At 43.8% G+C, this 19,247-nt stretch overlaps 1 protein-coding gene across 1 annotated transcript in view; it reads right to left on the bottom strand.

The window, feature by feature from the left end:
• Positions 1-282: 282 nt before the first annotated feature.
• The window catches only part of LOC124712563, a 40,117-nt gene continuing 21,152 nt past the window's right edge, over positions 283-19,247 (bottom strand). The window contains exon 3 of the mRNA XM_047242877.1: positions 283-2,400. Coding sequence (XP_047098833.1) covers positions 2,222-2,400 — 179 coding nt within the window. The 3' untranslated portion in view covers positions 283-2,221. The remainder of the gene's footprint in view (positions 2,401-19,247) is intronic.

Raw genomic sequence — 19,247 nt, 5'->3', positions numbered from 1 at the left:
TTCACAAAACTGACATCTGAGGCATAATACAAAATTTAGTTGATACTGAGTGTGTAAAAGACAGAAAACAGGACCTGCACAAGCAATAGCAGCAGGTTACATTGAGGTTATAACATTATTAGCAGCAGTATTGTCTGGGAAAAAAAACTCTTATACTATTAAAAACAACAAAATATACACCAATTTCACAAACAATGAGGAGGTATTTAAATGTTATACAAAGATGGCAAGAATACAGTAAGGCAAAGTCTCCTCTGCCATTAGCTGTGAAGCGATATAGAGAAACACAACTTTTATACCTTAGTCACAATGTTGACCGAGTCGAAACAAACATTCAGGCCCCTCTTGCACAAGTCAGTGAGAGAGACCACTAGTAGAAGGAAATACGATGCGGGTTACAGAGAAAAAATGGGTCTGTTATTCAAACAACGATTTTCATGCGTGGAATGGATTTCAAACAACATGACCGCCAAAGTTGTTTCGACATACAGCACTTCATTTGGCAAGGCAATATCTTAGCTAAATTACTTTAAATATGCAACTTAGAGATAGGCACAATCAGGGTACAATTTGCCCTTTGTGTGTGTTTATGTTCATAAATTTATTGACTTCTTTTTATTATTAAAAACGACAAAAATGAGTATAAAGAATTGTAGAGCACAGAAATAGCTTCAAATATATAGTCATTTACAAATGTTATACAGGAATGAAACTTTTCGATGTAATGGAAGCAGTAACTTAAATTAACTTACAAACAGGAGGTTTTTCAGTCTTGCCACAGCCATACTGCAGTATGACAAAATCTTGGGCATTCCCATCCTGCACATTTAATGCAAGGTATCGTCCCAGCATAGCACAAAGTAGAGGGTGGACTTTGTTTCAGTAGATATTTTAGTTACCAAAAAATTAATGAAGCAATAGAGACTACAACTGCTGTTAATTGAAGAAATATGTAAAGATACAATTCCAAGGGGCAAACACCTTTGACTGCAGACAATAATTAGCAAGTGGATAACAATATACCCGTGTACTTCATGCCACTAACTATGAATTTTACTTCCACGAGCAGAATTCCCAGGTAGCATGAGTGCTAACACATACTGTTACATTTTCTGACTAAGACTTTCACAGTCCTCCACATATCTTAATAAAAATCTATACTACTTTCAATTCCACAGCTTCTTTTTAATTGGGCCTATAGCAAAATAATTGTGGAATGCCAGAAATGTGCTTTATATTACAAAACAAAGGTTAGTAATACATAAATAACACATTTATGCACTGATGGTTATAACAGCTGCAGCACAATTTCTTACCATTTCCAAAATCCTGCTTATTTTCAAGAGGTAGGCTAATTATATATAAGCACTTCAGTCATTAGGCCACAGAAGATTCACTCAGCCCATTAAAAATTGTCACACAGTCCAATTTATCAGGCTATAAAGCCCAACACAATTAATTATGTACATACATACAACTTATGTTTGATATAAGCTCAAATTCCAAGACATAATTTCATGATAGTGAGAACAGGAATAATATCAAATATTTACAAGCTGATAATCCATGGTTTTCAGACTTCTCAAGTGACTGACAGTACATTACAAAACTACTTTCAATCAAATCACAGTATCATAATTCAGCAAATCTGTGAGCATGTATCGATTATTTACAATAAGTGGACAACAGTCATATATTAAAACACACATGTAACAAATACTGTACAAAATTATAATACAATAACAAAATAGTTTTTCACAGGCAATTAAAGTCCTTTAGCTGCATAATAGTCAAGTACATAAATATTAGAACAAACTGTCAAAATTATCACACATTTCAAGGCCATTTATTTCAAATTATGAATTGTCAATACACTGTTATAGTTATAGGCAGAAGAGTGACAAATTGAAGTATAAATGTCAAAGTTGAGGCTTTATATAGGCAAGAAAAGACACCTTTTGAGTTCAAATGAAGTTGATCAGAAAAATTACTTCTACAATTGTTCCAAACTGCTTTTTAAGATACAGGCTTTTGAATACACTGTACTCACATAATTTTTATTAATGACTAGTTAACTTTTAGTAAAAGGAACATGACACAATGAAAGACAATTTCAGTAGTCTTCTGTTAAAAAAGTACAATTGTTGTATTTTATTTAATTTGAACATCCTGAGGCTATGTGCAAAAAATGTGAACTTTTTTGACACGGTATTCATACGTTTCAGTTGAACAAAGGCAAGTGATAGAAATCATAGCCACGTTTGCCTTTCACAGCCCAGTAAATATAGACAACATGGTACGCTCCAGGTATAAAACATATGAAACCAGCCAAGAAAAATACAAAACCTTGTATACCTGACTCTGGAATGCAGACCACTACAACTCCTGTCACTAATAAACCTGTAAATGCAAAACAAGAATCCATTATTCCAGATCATTAGAATCTTCAAAGATTATTTGTGACACAAATAATCAAGCTAAAGCAAAAAATTCACAAGTGCCCTTGAAATTTGATGATATGTTTATTAATGAGTAATGACACATACAGCATATGAGAGAACTTAACCAACCAGCTGCTGAAACTGTCAACTGGAGCAGGACTCGCAAACACAAACATTTGATGGCAAAGTTGAATCTTCGGGTCTAGAGTATTTTTCAAATACATTCTTTTTATTTTTATCATTTCAATAAAATTTTTCACAGGCATACAGAAATAAATTTCTGAGAAAAATGTAATGAGAAACAAACAATATATAAAAAACTCTCGAGACAAGACAGAAACCAGAACAAAGAACAAATTTTTCTCTGTCACAACTGGGAAACGGGTGTACAACCTAATCCACTAAGCAAAACTTAATGACATTTTACAATATTTCAATCACATGATACATGTCAATGTTGTAATAAAATTCCAAAAGCCTTGCTAAGGATGATTAAATACACCAGCCCAACTTCTGATGTTTCAGTCCTTCCTGAGTCATTATTATACCCATTTTAGTAACAAGAATACCACCTGTTTGCAGGAGTCCAATTTCAAAACGTTTCAACCAACAGTGATATTCATGCATGTACACTACATTGTATACTGCTACACTTATAGGTTTTGTGGCCAGTAACTTACATGCACATTTGGTTGTAATAAAAGACTTACGTATGTAGAAGGTTTGATAACTGACAAGCTACCTGAAACTAGCCATCAATAAATAAATAAAACTTCCTATGCAACTTAAAATGATTCCTCTAACATTTATTGTGGTCACATAAAAGTTGCAGACTTGTTTCAATCCCAGCATGCCGGAGATACAGGAAGACAATTTGGTCTGTTGCTTGTTGTATGCATCATATGCGTGACAATGTGCTGTGATGGGGAATGCATCCGTATCTTACAAGGTCAGTATTCAAATACATCAATTGTACATAGCCGGCATTAAATTTATTTGCCTACAATTGTGTTAAATGAACTTAATTCTACATTTAACACTGCAGGACTATCTTAACTCTTGTTAAGAAATTTTCCCATGTAGTAAATACAGTTCGTGTAGGTACAATTTTAAACTGTATTAGTAGACGACTAACCCACGGCAGAGCCCCAGCTGCAGACTGTCTATATAACACCTTCCAGGAACAACAAAAATTTGACTTTCAGTAATTAATTCAGTTATTGATTGAATTTAAAAATTTAAAATGTTATCATAATCTGTTCATTAAGAGCCACAATCTTAGGTTGAACCCAATAAGTCAAGTATTATAGTTGGAAACTATGTATATGCCTTGAGGCAGTATAACTCGCTGGGTGCAAATTACCCAGACTATATCCATCCAGCGCCTGACAATGACATCACTTAGCAATATCCAACAACTTCACACACAAATAAAACCATCACGGAAACTTTTCTTGTCTCCCCCCCCCCCCTCCCTACACACACACACACACACACACACACACACACACACACACACACACAATGAAAGGAAAGAAGTCTATTGCTTACTATGTTTTTGCTGTTCATGCAGTAAAACTTCAGCATCAGACATGACATTTTAATTTATTACTTCTTTATAACCATCTCTATTCACAACACATTTTGAAAGCCGTATCCACATATACCACTGAATGTACCTGTAAAATGATTTTGTACAACAGTCAGTTTGGGACATATGATGATTGATACATGGGTGTTTGATTCTTTAAAGAATCATGGGTGGGCATTTACTACTTTGTTTCCAAAATTTTATTATCTAGTAGACTCTTTAGACTGCTGGGTAATGTTTAAAGATCTTTATGAGAAAATGTTTCATGTTATGCCTAAGTAACATGTACAATACTTTCTCTCTAGTGTCTACGGAAGGTAAAACTACTCAGAAGAAATTTCATAAGGGCTGAAATGTACTGTAAGAGTAGTACCTCATGGTGCCTTCTTTATATCTGGCTTGGGTGCCTTCTCCAAGCAGAGATTTCTCAGGGTTCCTACGCATTTGATTTCATTTGACGCACGAGATTCAGGTAGGGGCACAGAGTTAAAGTAATTATCAATGTACACTGTGCTGTTCTGAGGGCTGTAGCGCACACACAGCTTTTCAACTACAGAATGTCCCAGTGGCTTATGGGGATCTCTGACTTGCTCCAACGTGTATTTGTAGATGTCATCATAACTTATTTGTATGTTGTGTCCCTTTTGGGAAGCGTATTTTCCTGTCTCTCTTGTCAGAATCTCAGAATCAGCAACAAAAACTTTATGAAAAAGATCTATTGGCATCGAGTTTGATGCAGGCATGTTCTATGATATCAGCTGTAGGATCACTAGATACCTCAATTTTTGTGAAGAATCTAGTCTTTCTTCCATCCAGTGTCTTGTTTTCCTAACTAGGGACCGCAATCATGATTTGGAACAGCAGGGATTTTCCTCGAGTGGATAAAGATGAAACGTTTTCAAAAAGGCTGTCAGTATTTACTGATCTTATCTCTGCAGTTCGTCCCAGAACCTTATTACCTAAACCAGCAACAACAGTGGGTTGTCCCCCTGCATCACTACCTGCAACATCTTTGTCAGTGCCTTCACCATCATTTGGCAGAACAAGTACAAATTCAAGCTCCTGAATGTCCCCCTGCATCACTACCTGCAACATCTTTGTCAGTGCCTTCACCATCATATGGCAGAACAAGTACAAATTCAAGCTCCTGAATGTATCAAATATGTCAAAGTTTCATCATCATCATCATCATCATCATCATCATCATCATCATCATCATCTGTGGAGAACGGGATATTTAGAACCTTTCCAAAGTCCCTCTCCTTCTCCCACATTATATCTCAAATACTGGGTGATCAAAAAGTCAGTATAAACTTGAAAACTGAATAAATCACGGAATAATGTAGATAGAGACGTAAAAATTGACACACATGCTTGGAATGACATGGGATTTTATTAGAACCAAAAAAATACAAACATTCAAAAAATGTCAGACAGATGGCACTTCATCTGATCAGAATAGCAATAATTACCATAACAAAGTAAGACAAACCAAAGATGATGATCTTTACAGGAAAGGCTCAATATGTCCACCATCATTCCTCAACAATAGCTGTAGTCGAGGTATAATGTTGTGAACAGCACTGTAAAGCATGTCCGGAGTTATGGTGAGGCATTGGCGTCGGTTGTTGTCTTTCAGCATCCCTAGAGATGTCTGTCGATCACGATACACTTGCAACTTCAGGTAACCCCAAAGCCAATAATTGCACAGACTGAGGTCTGGAAACCTGGGAGGCCAAGCATGACGAAAGTGGTGGCTGAGCACACGATCATCAGCAAACAACGCTCACAAGAGATCTTTCACGCGTCTAGCAATATGGGGTGTTTTTTTTTGGTTCCAATAAAACCTCATGTCATTCCAAGCATGTGTGTCAATTTTTACCTCTATGTCCAGATTATTCCGTGGCTTATTAAGTTTTCAAATTTATACTGACTTTTTGATCACCCGGTAAATCGGACCAACTGCGAGAAAATGACCCCTTACCATCCACCATATATTTCATACATAAAGATATAAGCCAGTACCACAACAAAGCAAATAAAGTACTCTTTTTCCAATTTGTGCTTATATATTGCATTTAAGTATTCAAATTACTAATCCGTAATAATATGAGTGAAATTATGAACCTGCACATCATAATTTTATTATTACTTACCACCTGCTCATGACGAGAACTAGCAGAGTCAATAGCACTAGAACAAATGCTTTCCACCAGGAAATAAACAATCCTGATCTCCACTGCTACTGTTAGTTTCAACAATAAACTTTCAAACTAACAATAAAACTTAAAAGAAATATTTCAGTTGCTGACAAAGTGCTTTTGAAAAGAGATATCTGAGAAGAGCAAGCGTATAATAAATCATATGATGCGATATAATGGGTTAATCCATACTTCCATCCTAATATTATTAAATGTGAATGCAGCTCTGTCACATTTTCACAACTAAACTGCTGAAACTTGGTAACTACGTTAAAAATTATCAAATTTGTTTTGCAATGTCCACACTGTATGGTGTATAGTTATTTCAGTAGCATGACACACAGATGCACACTCCTGCCCATACCCCTCCACATGCACCAATTGGCAGTGACACATCACATGCCACTGTGTTGTACAATGAGTGGGAAAGATGTGGTCTATGACTTAGGAAAACGTAAAAAAACGAAACTGGAAACCAGCAGCAATGGGAGTGAAACTCAAAAAAGTGGGGAAACTAAAAATAGAAGGAAAGCTTAAAAAACCACTATGGAAGGGGGGTTGTTTGTCCCCAAAAAGAGCTATAAATGACTGACATCATCTCACTGGCACTAATCAACTCGAGAACACGATCGGCTGAGCACGCATCATCTGCTAAAATGGAAGATATATCAGGCGACAGCTGTAGACGGGCGCGTAACGGAGTAAAATAGGGGTACTCGAGTAAAAGGTGTCTCACCGTCCACAGTTGAGAGCAGTGGGGACAGAGTGGGGGAGGATCGCCACTTAAAAGATGTCGACAGCTAAAAAGACAGTGCCCTATCTGGAGTCTAGTTAAAATTACCTCCTCCCGACGACGAGTTCGGTAGGAAGAGGTCCAAGCACAGGGAAGAGCTTTCACGTCCCGCAATTTATTATTGGGAAGTGTTGACCAATGTATGTGCCATAGAAGAGCAACACGATGACATAAAACACTCCATAGATCGGCGAAGGGAATCATGCGAATAGCAGGCTGAAGAAGAGAGAGACTGCAGCCTTGGCTGCTATATCGGCCGCCTCATTTCCACAGATACCAACATGACCTGGGATCCAGAGGAATGCCACAGAGATGCCCCCCCAAGTGGAGGCAGTCCTGAATCCAGTGGACTAGAGGGTGGACAGGGTAGAGAGCTTGGAGACTGAGGAGAGAGCTGAGCGAGTCTGAGCAGATAACATACTGCATCTGCTGATGGTGACTGATGTATTGGACAGCCTGGAAAACAGCATAAAGCTCTACCGTAAAAGTGGGTCGTGTGTGTGTGTGTGTGTGTGTGTGTGTGTGTGTGTGTGTGTCTACTTCTGATGAAGCTTTGATGGCCAAAAGCTCACTTTCTGACAGGTTTTTTTTCCTATCTGCGACTCAGCATCTCTGCTATATGGTAAGATGGTAAGTAGCAGCTATCCTTTTCATGTGTCATTTTTATGGAGACCAGCACTTATGGGAGTGTGGATGGCTGATTTAGCAGGTACTGAAACAAAGGATGCATTTAGCTTACCCATGCTGGAATCTGCTGTGTTGCGTCATGAAATGCAATCGTACTATTGTTGAGGTGACCAATCACTCGATTGGGAGACTGAGTGGAGAGAGATGATGGTTAATAAAATTAACTAAGTGGTTGAGGTGGAACATATTCCTGCTACTCAGATCATAACACAACCATATTTGTGTGATGTATATGAGGCAACAAGATTAGACCCCCCAGGAGGTCCACAACTCTTTTGTGGATACGTGCATAGCGAACACGGGACCCTGAGCTAGTGTGGCCCTCCTTCCTTTCCGGGCTGCATACTTTCCTTTTCCACATCCTTCCCCATCCCCCATCTCCCCCCCCCCCCTCCCCACCCCTCACCACCGCCTCTTCCCTTCCCTTCCCATTCTCCCCCTCTGGGAGTATGTTCAGTGCCTACGTCCGTAGACGGACGCTCAAAACTGTAAAACAATCTCTCTTCTTCGCTTTCTCTACTGGCAAGTCTTTGTCCTTGCTTTGTCCTCTTTTCCTTACCTCTTCTCTTTACCATTTTCTCCGCTGCGGTATTTGAGACCTCAAGTCTTTCCTTTCCTTTCCTTTCCTTTCCTTTGTTCCTCCATGTGCTTGTCTGAAGGCCGACCCACGCATTCCCATGCGTAGCTGGTGACGGGGTAACGCGTAAATTCCCGCCCCGGGTAGACAGGTAGGACATGGACGTACCCCCTGGTAATGTCCAGGCCCAGGGAGGGGTGATTACCCGAGCTGATACCTTCTGAAAGTACCGATTGGTCCCTCCGTCCATTTCTTGGGAGGTGTGACCTGAGGTGTGAACAATTACCTAAAGTGGGAGTGCCCTCAGAGAGGGCCCCCCACAAGGAAGGAGCGCGCCATCGGAGACGCCGGTAACGATGGGGGATACTTCCGCAATGGTTTCCTCATCATCTACTATGTCTGCTCACAAGCAAAAGTTCAATGAGTCTCAGCCACAGACAATTCTTCCATCGTTGCCACAGTTCCTTGTTTCTCGGTCGGAGGAAGGTCAAGACTTCTTTACAGTCAACCCTTTCGTTATTCAGAAAGGTGTCGATGCAATTGCTGGTCGTGTAAAGTCTTGTTTCCAATTACGAAATGGCACCTTTTTGTTAGAAACAGTCAGTGCCCTCCAGGCACAAAAATTGCTGCGTACTTCACTGCTCCACACCGTCCCTGTCTGGGTGGAAGCGCACCGCACTTTAAATTCATCATGTGGGGTCGTTGATACAAGTTTCCTCGACGGATTGTCCGACGAGGAAATTCAAAACTACCTGTCTGACCAGGACGTAACGGCTGTTCGAGTCATGAAAAGGGTTGACAAGAACATCGTTCCAACCCGTACTGTCTTCTTGACATTTGACAGAGTTCAACTTCCATCTACCATAAAAGCAGGCTATGAGATAATTTCCGTTCGCCCTTACATCCCAAACCTTACGCGTTGCTATTGGTGTCAGCGGTTCAATCATACCGGCCAGTCATGTTCCAATCGAGCCAAATGTGTTACGTGTGGCAAGGATGCCCATGAGGGTGCTTGTCCACTTCCATCCCCTCGTTGCATCAACTGTATGGGTGACCATGCTGCTTCCTCTAGAGATTGCCCCATTTTTAAAGACGAACGGCTCATTCAGGAAATCAGAGGGAAGGAAAAGGTGTCGACCTTTGCTGCTCGAAAGTTATTTGTCAGTCGAAAGCCCACTGTGCCTCACACAGGTAAATACAGCAATGTCCTTGCCTCTCCACGGCCAACAAAGGAGGCAGCCACACAGACTTGTGATCTCACCTTTGGTGCCACGGTTGTCAGATCGGCCAGCACAAAGATCGCCCGTTCAATCTCCCACTCTCACCTGCTCCCTCTATGGCTCACCCTTCATTGGGCTCAGCTAAATCCCGAGCCCCAAAATCAGACACTCGGCAATTCACCATATGCTCCAAAAACCTTACATACACTACTCGTGAGAAATGGGGCGATAGCTAGATGGGAGATGTTTGTCCTTTCCAGGTTTCGGAACATGAACGACAATAGCTTTCCGCCATCTTCTGGGAAAAGTACTGTCGGTCCAAATTCAATTATAAAGGCGAAGGAGGTAACGCAGACTATGGTATGATAAATGCAACGACATTTGGATGTGGATACCATCCGGTCCTGGGGCGGAAGAGCGAGAAGATGAGGGTGCATGTTGGAGTTCCCGCATGGAGAAAATAGTATTACAGTTTTCGCAATTTTGACAGGACAAAGCAAGAGGTCGCACTTCCACTGCCCGTTTTTTTGGAAGAAAAGCTGGCAGTTAATTTGAAGAGCTCGAAATCTCAGCTAAGTGTTAACCCAATGAGTTAGAAATTGCGAAGGGGTCCTCTAATGTATCATGCGCGTCAGTGAGCCCAGAGACCGGGGAGAAACTAGACGCGCCAGATAACCGTCTAATCTGACTCCAAACTTCCAAGGAGGGAGTGAAGGTGTTAAATGAGCTAGTAAAGAAGTCCCAGCTGGCCTTCTTGCTATCGTGGATGACGCGACGGCATCGCGCATGGAACTGCTTATAGCGGATACAGTTGGCCAAAGTAGGATGGTGCCGGAAAATGTGAAGAGCACGTAACTGCTCACGTATTGCGTCACGGCATGCCTCGTTCCACCAAGGAACTGGTGGGTGCCGGGGAAAATCGGAGGTGTGAGGTATGGAATGTTCCGCAGCCATAAGAATAACTTCTGTAATATGAGTGACCTCATCATCGACGATAGGAAAGTGAGTGTCATCGAAAGTCGCTAGAGACAAAAAAAGTGTCCAATCAGATTGGGCAAACGTCCAGCATCTTGGGTGCATATATGGCAGTTGTGGCTGCAATCGAAGGACACATGGAAAGTGGTCACTCGAGTGTGTATCAGCAAGATCGAACCATTCGAAGTGCTGAGCTAGCAGAACAGTACTGACCAAAAGGTCCAAATGAGAGAAATTTGTCATAGAGGCAGACAAAAATGTAGGGTCCCCAGTATTGAGGCAAACAAGATCCATTTGGTGGTAGACGTCTATCAACAGTGAGCCACACAGACAAGGACGCAGAGATCCCCAAAGCGGGTGGTGGGCATTGAAGTCCCCAACCAGCAAATAGGGGGCGGAAGCTGACCAAGTAGATGAAGGAGATCAGCTCTTGCCAGTGGTGTGGACGATGGAAAGTATACAGTACAAAGAGAAAAGGCGTATTCAGAAAGGGAAAGACGGACAGCGACAGCTTGGAAGGAACTGTTTAAGGGGATTGGGTAATAATGGAGAGTATCATGGAGAAGAATCATGAGTCCTCCATGTGCTGGAGTGCCTTCAACAGAAGGGAGATCATATTGGACTGACTGAAAATGGGGGAAAACAAAGCGATCGTGGGGACGCAGATTTGTTTCCTGAAGACAGAAGATGACCGGCGAGTAGGATGGTAAGAGGATCGACAATTCATCCCGATTGGCTCGAATGCTGCAGATATTCCAATGGATAATGGACATAGGGTGGACAAAAAAGGAAAGAATGTGACCAAGATTGCCCTCAACTCAACGACTGCTCAGAGCTGGCGACTGACAGCGTGGAATGGCATTCAGCCAAAGGCAGAGGATCCTGATCCATAGGTTGTTCGGGAGCAGCTCCTGCCACCACCGATCGGTTGCTTGATCGGCCACCAGCAGTGCGCCTCGGCACCACAGAAGATGGCCGAGGGCGGTTACCACCAGGTGGTGCTGTAGATGAGACACACTGTAGCGGAGAAGGACGGGAACTGGGTTTCTTATTAGCCTTCTTGGAAACAGGACGTTGAGAGGAAGGAGGAATCGATGGTTGCGAAGTCGGGCTACATAAAAAATCTTCACGAGTAGGCTCTTTTTTGGAAGTCTGAGTGTCTGATTTTGGGGCTCGGGATTTAGCTGAGCCCAATGAAGGGTGAGCCATAGAGGGAGCAGGTGAGAGTGGGGAGATTGAACGGGCGATCTTTGTGCTGGCCGATCTGACCACCGTGGCACTAAAGGTGAGATCACAAGTCTGCGTGGCTGCCTCCTTTGTTGGCCGAGGAGAGGCAAGGACAGTGCTGTATTTACCTGTGTGAGGCACAGTGGGCTTTCGACTGGCGAATAACTTTCGAGCAGCAAAGGTCGACACCTTTTCCTTCACTCTTGATTTCCTGAATGAGCCGTTCATCTTTAAAAATGGGGCAATCTGCAGAGGAAGCAGCATGGTCACCCTTACAGTTGATGCAACGAGGGGATGGAGGTGGACAAGCACCCTCATGGGCATCCTTGCCACACGTAACACATTTGGCTCGATTGGAACATGACTGGCCGGTATGATTGAACCGCTGACACCAATAGCAACGCGTAGGGTTTGGGATGTAAGGGCAAATGGAAATTATCTCATAGCCTACTTTTATGGTTGATGAAAGTTGAACTCTGACAAATGTCAAGAAGACAGTATGGGTTGGAACGATGTTCCTGTCAACCCTTTTCATGACTCGAACAGCTGTTACGCCCTGGTCAGACAGGTAGTTTTGAATTTCCTCGTCGGACAATCCGTCGAGGAAGCTTGTATAAATGACCCCACATGATGAATTTAAAGTGCGGTGCGCTTCCACCCAGACAGGGACGGTGTGGAGCAGTGAAGTACGCAGCAATTTTTGTGCCTGGAGGGCACTGACTGTTTCTAACAACAAGGTGCCATTTCGTAATTGGAAACAAGACTTTACACGACCAGCAATTGAGTCGACACCTTTCTGAATAACGAAAGGGTTGACTGTAGAGAAGTCTTGACCTTCCTCCGACTGAGAAACAAGGAACTGTGGCAACGATGGAAGAATTGTCTGTGGCTGAGACTCATTGAACTTTTGCTTGTGAGCAGACATAGCAGATGATGTGGAAACCATTGTGGAAGTATCCCCCATGGTTACCGGCTTCTCAGATGGCGCGCTCCTTCCTTGTGGGGGGGCCTCTCTGAGGGCACTCCCGCCTTAGGTAATTGTTCACACCTCAGGTCACACCTCCCGAGAAATGGACGGAGGGACCAATCGGTACTTTCGGAAGGTATCAGCTCGGGTAATCACCCCTCCCTGGGCCTGGACGTTACCACGGGGTACGTACATGTCCTACCTGTCTACCCGGGGCGGGAAATTATGCGTTACCCCGTCACCAGCTACGCATGGGAATGCGTGGGTCAGCCTTCAGACAAGCACAGGGAGGAACAAAGAAAAAGGGAGGAACAAAGAAAAGGAAAGGAAAGGAAAGGAAAGGAAAGGAAACGAAAGGAAAGGAAAGGAAACGAAAGGTAAGAAGAGAGGTCTCAAACGCCGCAGCAGAGAAAATGGTAAAGAGAAGAGGTAAGGAAAAGAGGACGTAGGCACTAAACATACTCCCAGAGGGGGAGAAAGGGAAGGGAAGAGGTGAAGGGGAGGGGAGGGGAGGGGAGGGGAGGGGAGGGCGGGGGGGGGGGGGGAAGATGGGGGATGGGGAAGTATGTGGAAAAGGAAGGTATGCAGCCCGGAAAGGAAGGAGGGCCACACTAGCTCAGGGTCCCGTGTTCGCTATGCACATATCCACAAAAGAGTTGTGGACCCCCTGGGAGGGTCTAATCTTGTTGCCTCATATACATCACACAAATATGGTTGTGTTATGATTTGAGTAGCAGGAATATGTTCCACCTCAACCACTTAGTTAATTTTATTAACCATCATCTCTCTCCACTCAGTCTCCCAATCGAGTGATTGGTCACCTAAACAATAGTACGATTGCATTTCATGATGAACACAGCAGATTCCAGCATGGGTAAGCTAAATGCATCCTTTGTTTCAGTACCTGCTAAATCAGCCATCCACACTCCCATAAGTGCTGGTCTCCATAAAAATGACACATGAAAAGGATAGCTGCTACTTACCATCTTACCATATAGCAGAGATGCTGAGTCGCAGATAGGAAAAAAAACCTGTCAGAAAGTGAGCTTTTGGCCATCAAAGCTTTCATCAGAAGTAGACGACACACACACACACACGACCACAGTCTCTGGTTATACAAACATGGGACCCTTATAACATTATTTCTAATTGATGATGTGCACTGTGGATCACCACCTCGTGGTACCTCTCAGCACTAATTGTTTCCATTGTACTCTAGGTCTGGCCCTCAATTACTGTTGTAGCTAACATGGCATTAAACCATGAAACCACATTATGCAGCATGTATCTTTTGTTCATGCAATACAAACTAACTTGTACATACATTTAGACTGCACATCTGGTATGTTATTGTAATGGCTCGATTTTCTTGTGGTATATTTTTATGTAATGTTATTTATTAGATGTATTTATTGTTGCATTTCGACTCTGGATTGCGTCTGTCCATACAAACAGAATTTTATGAGGTTTATTAACTTACAGAATAATGAATGTTGTTCTTGTGACAGTTGTTTAAATCATTGTACAACATAACAACCACTTTCTGGTTTATTGGTATTTAAGCTCATGCCATTGAGTTTTTGTGTGTGCTCTACTGTGTTTTTATATTGCTTGATGCCTGTAATCTCAGCATATTTTCTTTTATAGATCTGAATATGCAATTTATACTGCCAAAACCGGTAATATGTTAACATAGCAATCTTGGTAATCAAATAAAAAGTTTTCACAAGATCAAAGCAGTAATGTTTCTGGATTAGTCCCCATTAAAATCTTCAAGAGGGAACGATTAAGGAGGAGGTAACCACGAGAAAAAGATTCAGTGATCAAGGAGCGTTAACATTCTACCAGTCTGTGTACTGAATGTCAGCTTGGTTGGTTGATTGAGTGATTGGGGTTGAAGGGACTAAACAGCAAGGTCATCAGTGTCTTGTTTCAAATGTGGTTCATTCAGACAGATTGAAATCTCAGAAAAGTCAAAACGATAAAAGGTAAAAGACTAAATGGCTCTGAGCACTATGCGACTTAACTTCTGAGGTCATCAGTCACCAAGAACTTAGAACTAATTAAACCTAACTAACCTAAGGACATCACACACATCAATGCCCGAGGCAGGATTCAAACCTGCGACCGCAGCGGTCGCTCGGCTCCAGACTGCATCACCTAGAACCGCACGGGCACTCCGGCCGGCGATAAAAGGTAAAAGACTAAAAAACGTAAAAGTGCAGTCGTGTTGTCAATGGTGAAAACAAAATGAGGGAAGTCAGCAAGTGAGCAACCCCAAGGCTATGCTAGAGGCTGGAAATATCCCACCTCTGATGCAGTACAAGCAAGACCACCTGCTATTCAAAAGCGTTCAACCGCTAGAATATAAAAGTGCATATTGTAAAAGGAGACAAACCAATTCTAAAAAGTGATAAAAACAGAGTAAAAGGGAAAGAAGAGAGAATCTTGGCCAGGGAGGGGAGTCAGGAATCTCCAAACACAGCTTACAGTGGGAGACATCCAAACCCTCACTGTTCTGCCCTTACTCCAGAGTGAGATTAATAACTTTAAAACTGAGAATAAAAACCACTTTCATGGAAGAAACTGAAAACCAGTTTGAGCATCTGGGAATCGTCTGCCAATATTAAAGGTTAAGTGCGGGGAAGTCTGTACACTACACAGAGCCAAAAGGAGGAGGCATTCCACCAAAATGTGGGCTACTGACTAGAAGGCTTCCACAACCACAAAGTGGGGTGGCTCATTACGCAAAAGAAAACCATGGGTCAGCCTGGTATGGCCGATGCGGGGACAATACAGGGTGGTCGAGTCCTTTCAGGAGAGACGGAAGGAAGAACGTCATGGGACAGGTGTCACCCTAATCATACGAAGTTTATTAGACAGGGAGGTAGCCTCCCACGAGTTGGCCCATGATTGTGCAAAGTGGGATTTGATGTGAAGCGGTAAATCTGCCGCAGGAGGGGTGACAGAGAAGGGGGGAAATGACTGCTCCCCCCAGCCAAATGATCAGCAAGCTCATTACCTGGGATATCCACATGGCCAGGGACCCAAAGGAAGTCAACAGAAAGAGCAGCATGGTGAAGATCAGCGAGATGGTCATGGATGGCCGAGACCAAGGAATGGTGGGAAAAACACCGGTCAATAGCTTGAAGGGCACTCATTGAGTCTGTACATAGCAAAGCGTGGTGGAGTTGGGACTGTTTAATAAAGGTAAAGGCCTGGGAAACTGCCATCAATTCCGCAGTAAACACCTCACATGTAGTTGGCAGGAGATGGTTTTCCGTGTCAACGGAGGACGTGAAGGCATATCCCACACGATCAGCAGATTTAGAGCCATCGGTGTAAAAAACAACAGCATCCCGAAACTCCCATAAAATTCTGAAGAAAAAACAATGGAACACCATTGGGGGAATGGAATTTTTCAGACCTCAGCAGAGATCCATCCAAATCCAGGGCCAAGGAACTAACCAAGGGGGTGGTGTTGAGGAGGGAACATGGGAGACAGGACAAAGAAGGAAACTGAAAATCACGGCGAAGAGATGCAAGGCGGAGTCCAACCAGTAAACCTACCCGAGGGCGGGATCAGATGGGGGACGTCTTGGTCTGGGAACAGGATAGAATAGGAAGGATGAGTGGGAGAGGAACAGACAGAGACTGCATAAGAAACCAGAAGCTAGGACCGCCGAACAGAAAGGGGGGGGGGGGGGGGGGGGGGAGAGAGAGGAGTGGGGATTCCAGCTTCAACCACGAGACTATGAAAAGGGCTAGTAGGGAAGGCACCTGTGGCCAAATGGATACTACGATGGTGGACCGGATCCAGGAGGCGCAGTGTGGAAGGACCAACCGAACCATAAACTTGGCAACCATAGTCTAAGCGAGACAGCACTAAAGCCCGATAAAGACGGAGAAGGATGGAGCGGTCCGCACCCCAAGTGGTGGGCAAGAAAGCGAAGGACATGGAGTTTACGGAAACATCCTACCTTCAAAAGTCTGATATAAGGCAGCCAAGTGAGCTTGTTGGCGAAAAGAAGACCACAGGTAATCGTTGTGCATCGAGGTAGAGCTCCGGATCGGGGTGGACTGTAGTACGGCGACAGAAGTGGACCACCTGCGATTTTAAAGGACAGAACTGAAACCCATGTGAAAGGTTCCATGCAAAGGCACGCCGTATAGCTCCCTGGAGCTGCTGCTCTGCAGAGTCCTTCGAAGAGGAACCAACCCAAAAGCAGAAATCATCCGCATACAGAGCAGGGGTGGCCAAAGGACTGACAGATGCCCCTAGTCCATCTATAGCAATGAGGAAAAGAAGTACACTCAATACGGAGCCCTGTGGGATGCCATTCTCCTGGGATTATGGAGAACTAAAAACAGTACCAACCCGAACCCTAAACGACAAATAGAATAGGAACTGGTGGATAAAAAAATCGAGAGTGAGCCCCAAAGACCCCACTTATGATGTGTAAGTAACATATGATGGCACCAAGCTGTGTCATAGGCCTTGAAAAGGTCGAAAAATACTGCAACCAAATGGCGGCGCTGGGAAATAGCCTGCCAAACTGCGGATTCCAAGTGAAGTAAATGATTGATAGGAGGCTGTCCCTCTCTGAAGCCACACTGGTAAGGGGGACAATATATCCCGAGATTCGAGGACCCAATTGAGCCGACGGGCTACCATCTGTTCAAGTAACTTGCAAACAATGTGTGTCAGACTAATTGGCCGATAGCTTTCGACAAACAGGGGGTTTTTACCAGGCTTAAGGACAGGAACCACAATGCTATCCCTCCACTGAGAAGCAAGTCACCCTGGAGCCACATATGGTTAAACAACCGGAGATGATGTTGCCATTGTGGAGCACTGAAATGTTAAAGCAGTTGGTTATGAATGGAGTATGGCCAGGGGCCGTATCACGAGAAGAAGAAAGTGCAGAAAGAAGTTCCCATTCAGTAAAAGGTTCGTTGTAAGATTCTGACTGACACAGGGTAAAACATAAGGCAGAAGCTTCGGCTTGCTGTTTCTGGTGAAGGAAAGCAGCTGGATAGGAGGCTTACGCTGATGCTGTTGCAAAATGGGTCGCAAGTTGTTCCGCGAGAATCAACGCGTCCTTCCAAAGGCCATCTGGGATGTGAAGGCCCGGGAGGGTAGACTAACGACGGCAACCTTGGAGAGAGCGAAGTGTAGCCCATACCTGTGACATTGGGACAGCATAACCGAGGGAAGAAACAAAGAGTTCCCAACACATCTGTTTGCTCTGTTTGGTTAAGTAACGGGCTTTAGTGTGAAGGCGTTGAAAAGTAATAAGGCTGGCAACAGATGGATGCCTCTTAAGGTGTTGCAAAGCTCGACGGCGATCACAGATGGCAATGGCAATGGTCATACTCCACCACGGGACTTGCCGGCAGCAAAATGGTCCAGATGAGCGCGGGTTAGCAAGGCTAGCAGTGCAAACAATCGCGTCAGACATGTCATGTAGGGCGTAATCAATACAACCCGACAAAGAGGGAGAAAAAACAACCTTTGCAGTATATAGAGGCCAATCGGCACGTTGCAAAGACCAACGAGGTAACCTGTCCATCGGGGAGCGGGAAGGGAGCGAGAGAATCAACGGGAAATGGTCACTATCACATAGGTCGTTGTGTGACGACCGGTGTAATGACGGGAGGAGGGAGGGAGAAGAAAGAGAAAGATCAATGGCAGGAAAGGTACCATGACCAGCACTGGAATTAGTAGGGGAGCCATCATTAAGAAGGCACAAGTCGTGGTCTGCAAGAAACTGGTCTATGAGAAGACACCGACAAGATGGAAATGCACTGCCAGACAAGAGATGATTAGCATTAAAATCCTGGAGAAGGAGGAAGGGAGGAGGAAGTTGCTGAAAAAGGGCAGTGAAGGCAGTAGGTGTAAGAGTTCTGTCAGGAGAGAGATAAAGATTACAAACTGTGACCTTAGAGTCCAGAAGTTTAAAGAGGAATCCACGTGCTAGCAACATCCGTACGGACTAATGTACAAACACCACCAGACGCCCGCAAGGGGCCGACCTGATTTTGACAGAAAACATGGAACCCACGGAGGGTTGGTGAGTGATCATCAGTAAAATGGGATTCCTGTAGGACCACATAAGCTGCAGAGTAAAAGGAAATAAGGGATTTCAACTCCAGAAGGTGACGGTAATATCCATTACAATTCCATTGGATAACCACAGAATGATGACTCAAATGGGAGGTGAACAGGCTAAAGCCAGTCATGCCACCGGGTCACCACCCATCACCGGTAAGGAGGGGGCGACATCCATGAACAACAGGTCAGAATCAGGTTGAAAAGGTGGGGACTGGACCTCTGGCGACACCAGAGGCTCCTTGTCCAGGGACTTTTGTTTCTTCTTCTTTTCTGTTTTAGATTGAGGAGGGCTGTACGGCCAAAAGTAGCCAGCTGCAGCAAGATCTGGAACAGAAAATCTGGCGACCTGAGGGCCCACAGACTGTGGTACTCGTAGTCGTCGTGTGGCAATAGACCTTTGGCCTGGAAAGTGGTGGGAAAAGGGATTCCGGGAGGGGAGCCCTTGTCCGGCAG

The sequence above is a fragment of the Schistocerca piceifrons genome, chromosome 8 (genome assembly GCF_021461385.2).
Source record: "Schistocerca piceifrons isolate TAMUIC-IGC-003096 chromosome 8, iqSchPice1.1, whole genome shotgun sequence".
Taxonomy (NCBI): domain Eukaryota; kingdom Metazoa; phylum Arthropoda; class Insecta; order Orthoptera; family Acrididae; genus Schistocerca; species Schistocerca piceifrons.
This window is presented reverse-complemented; position numbering and strand designations above follow the sequence as displayed.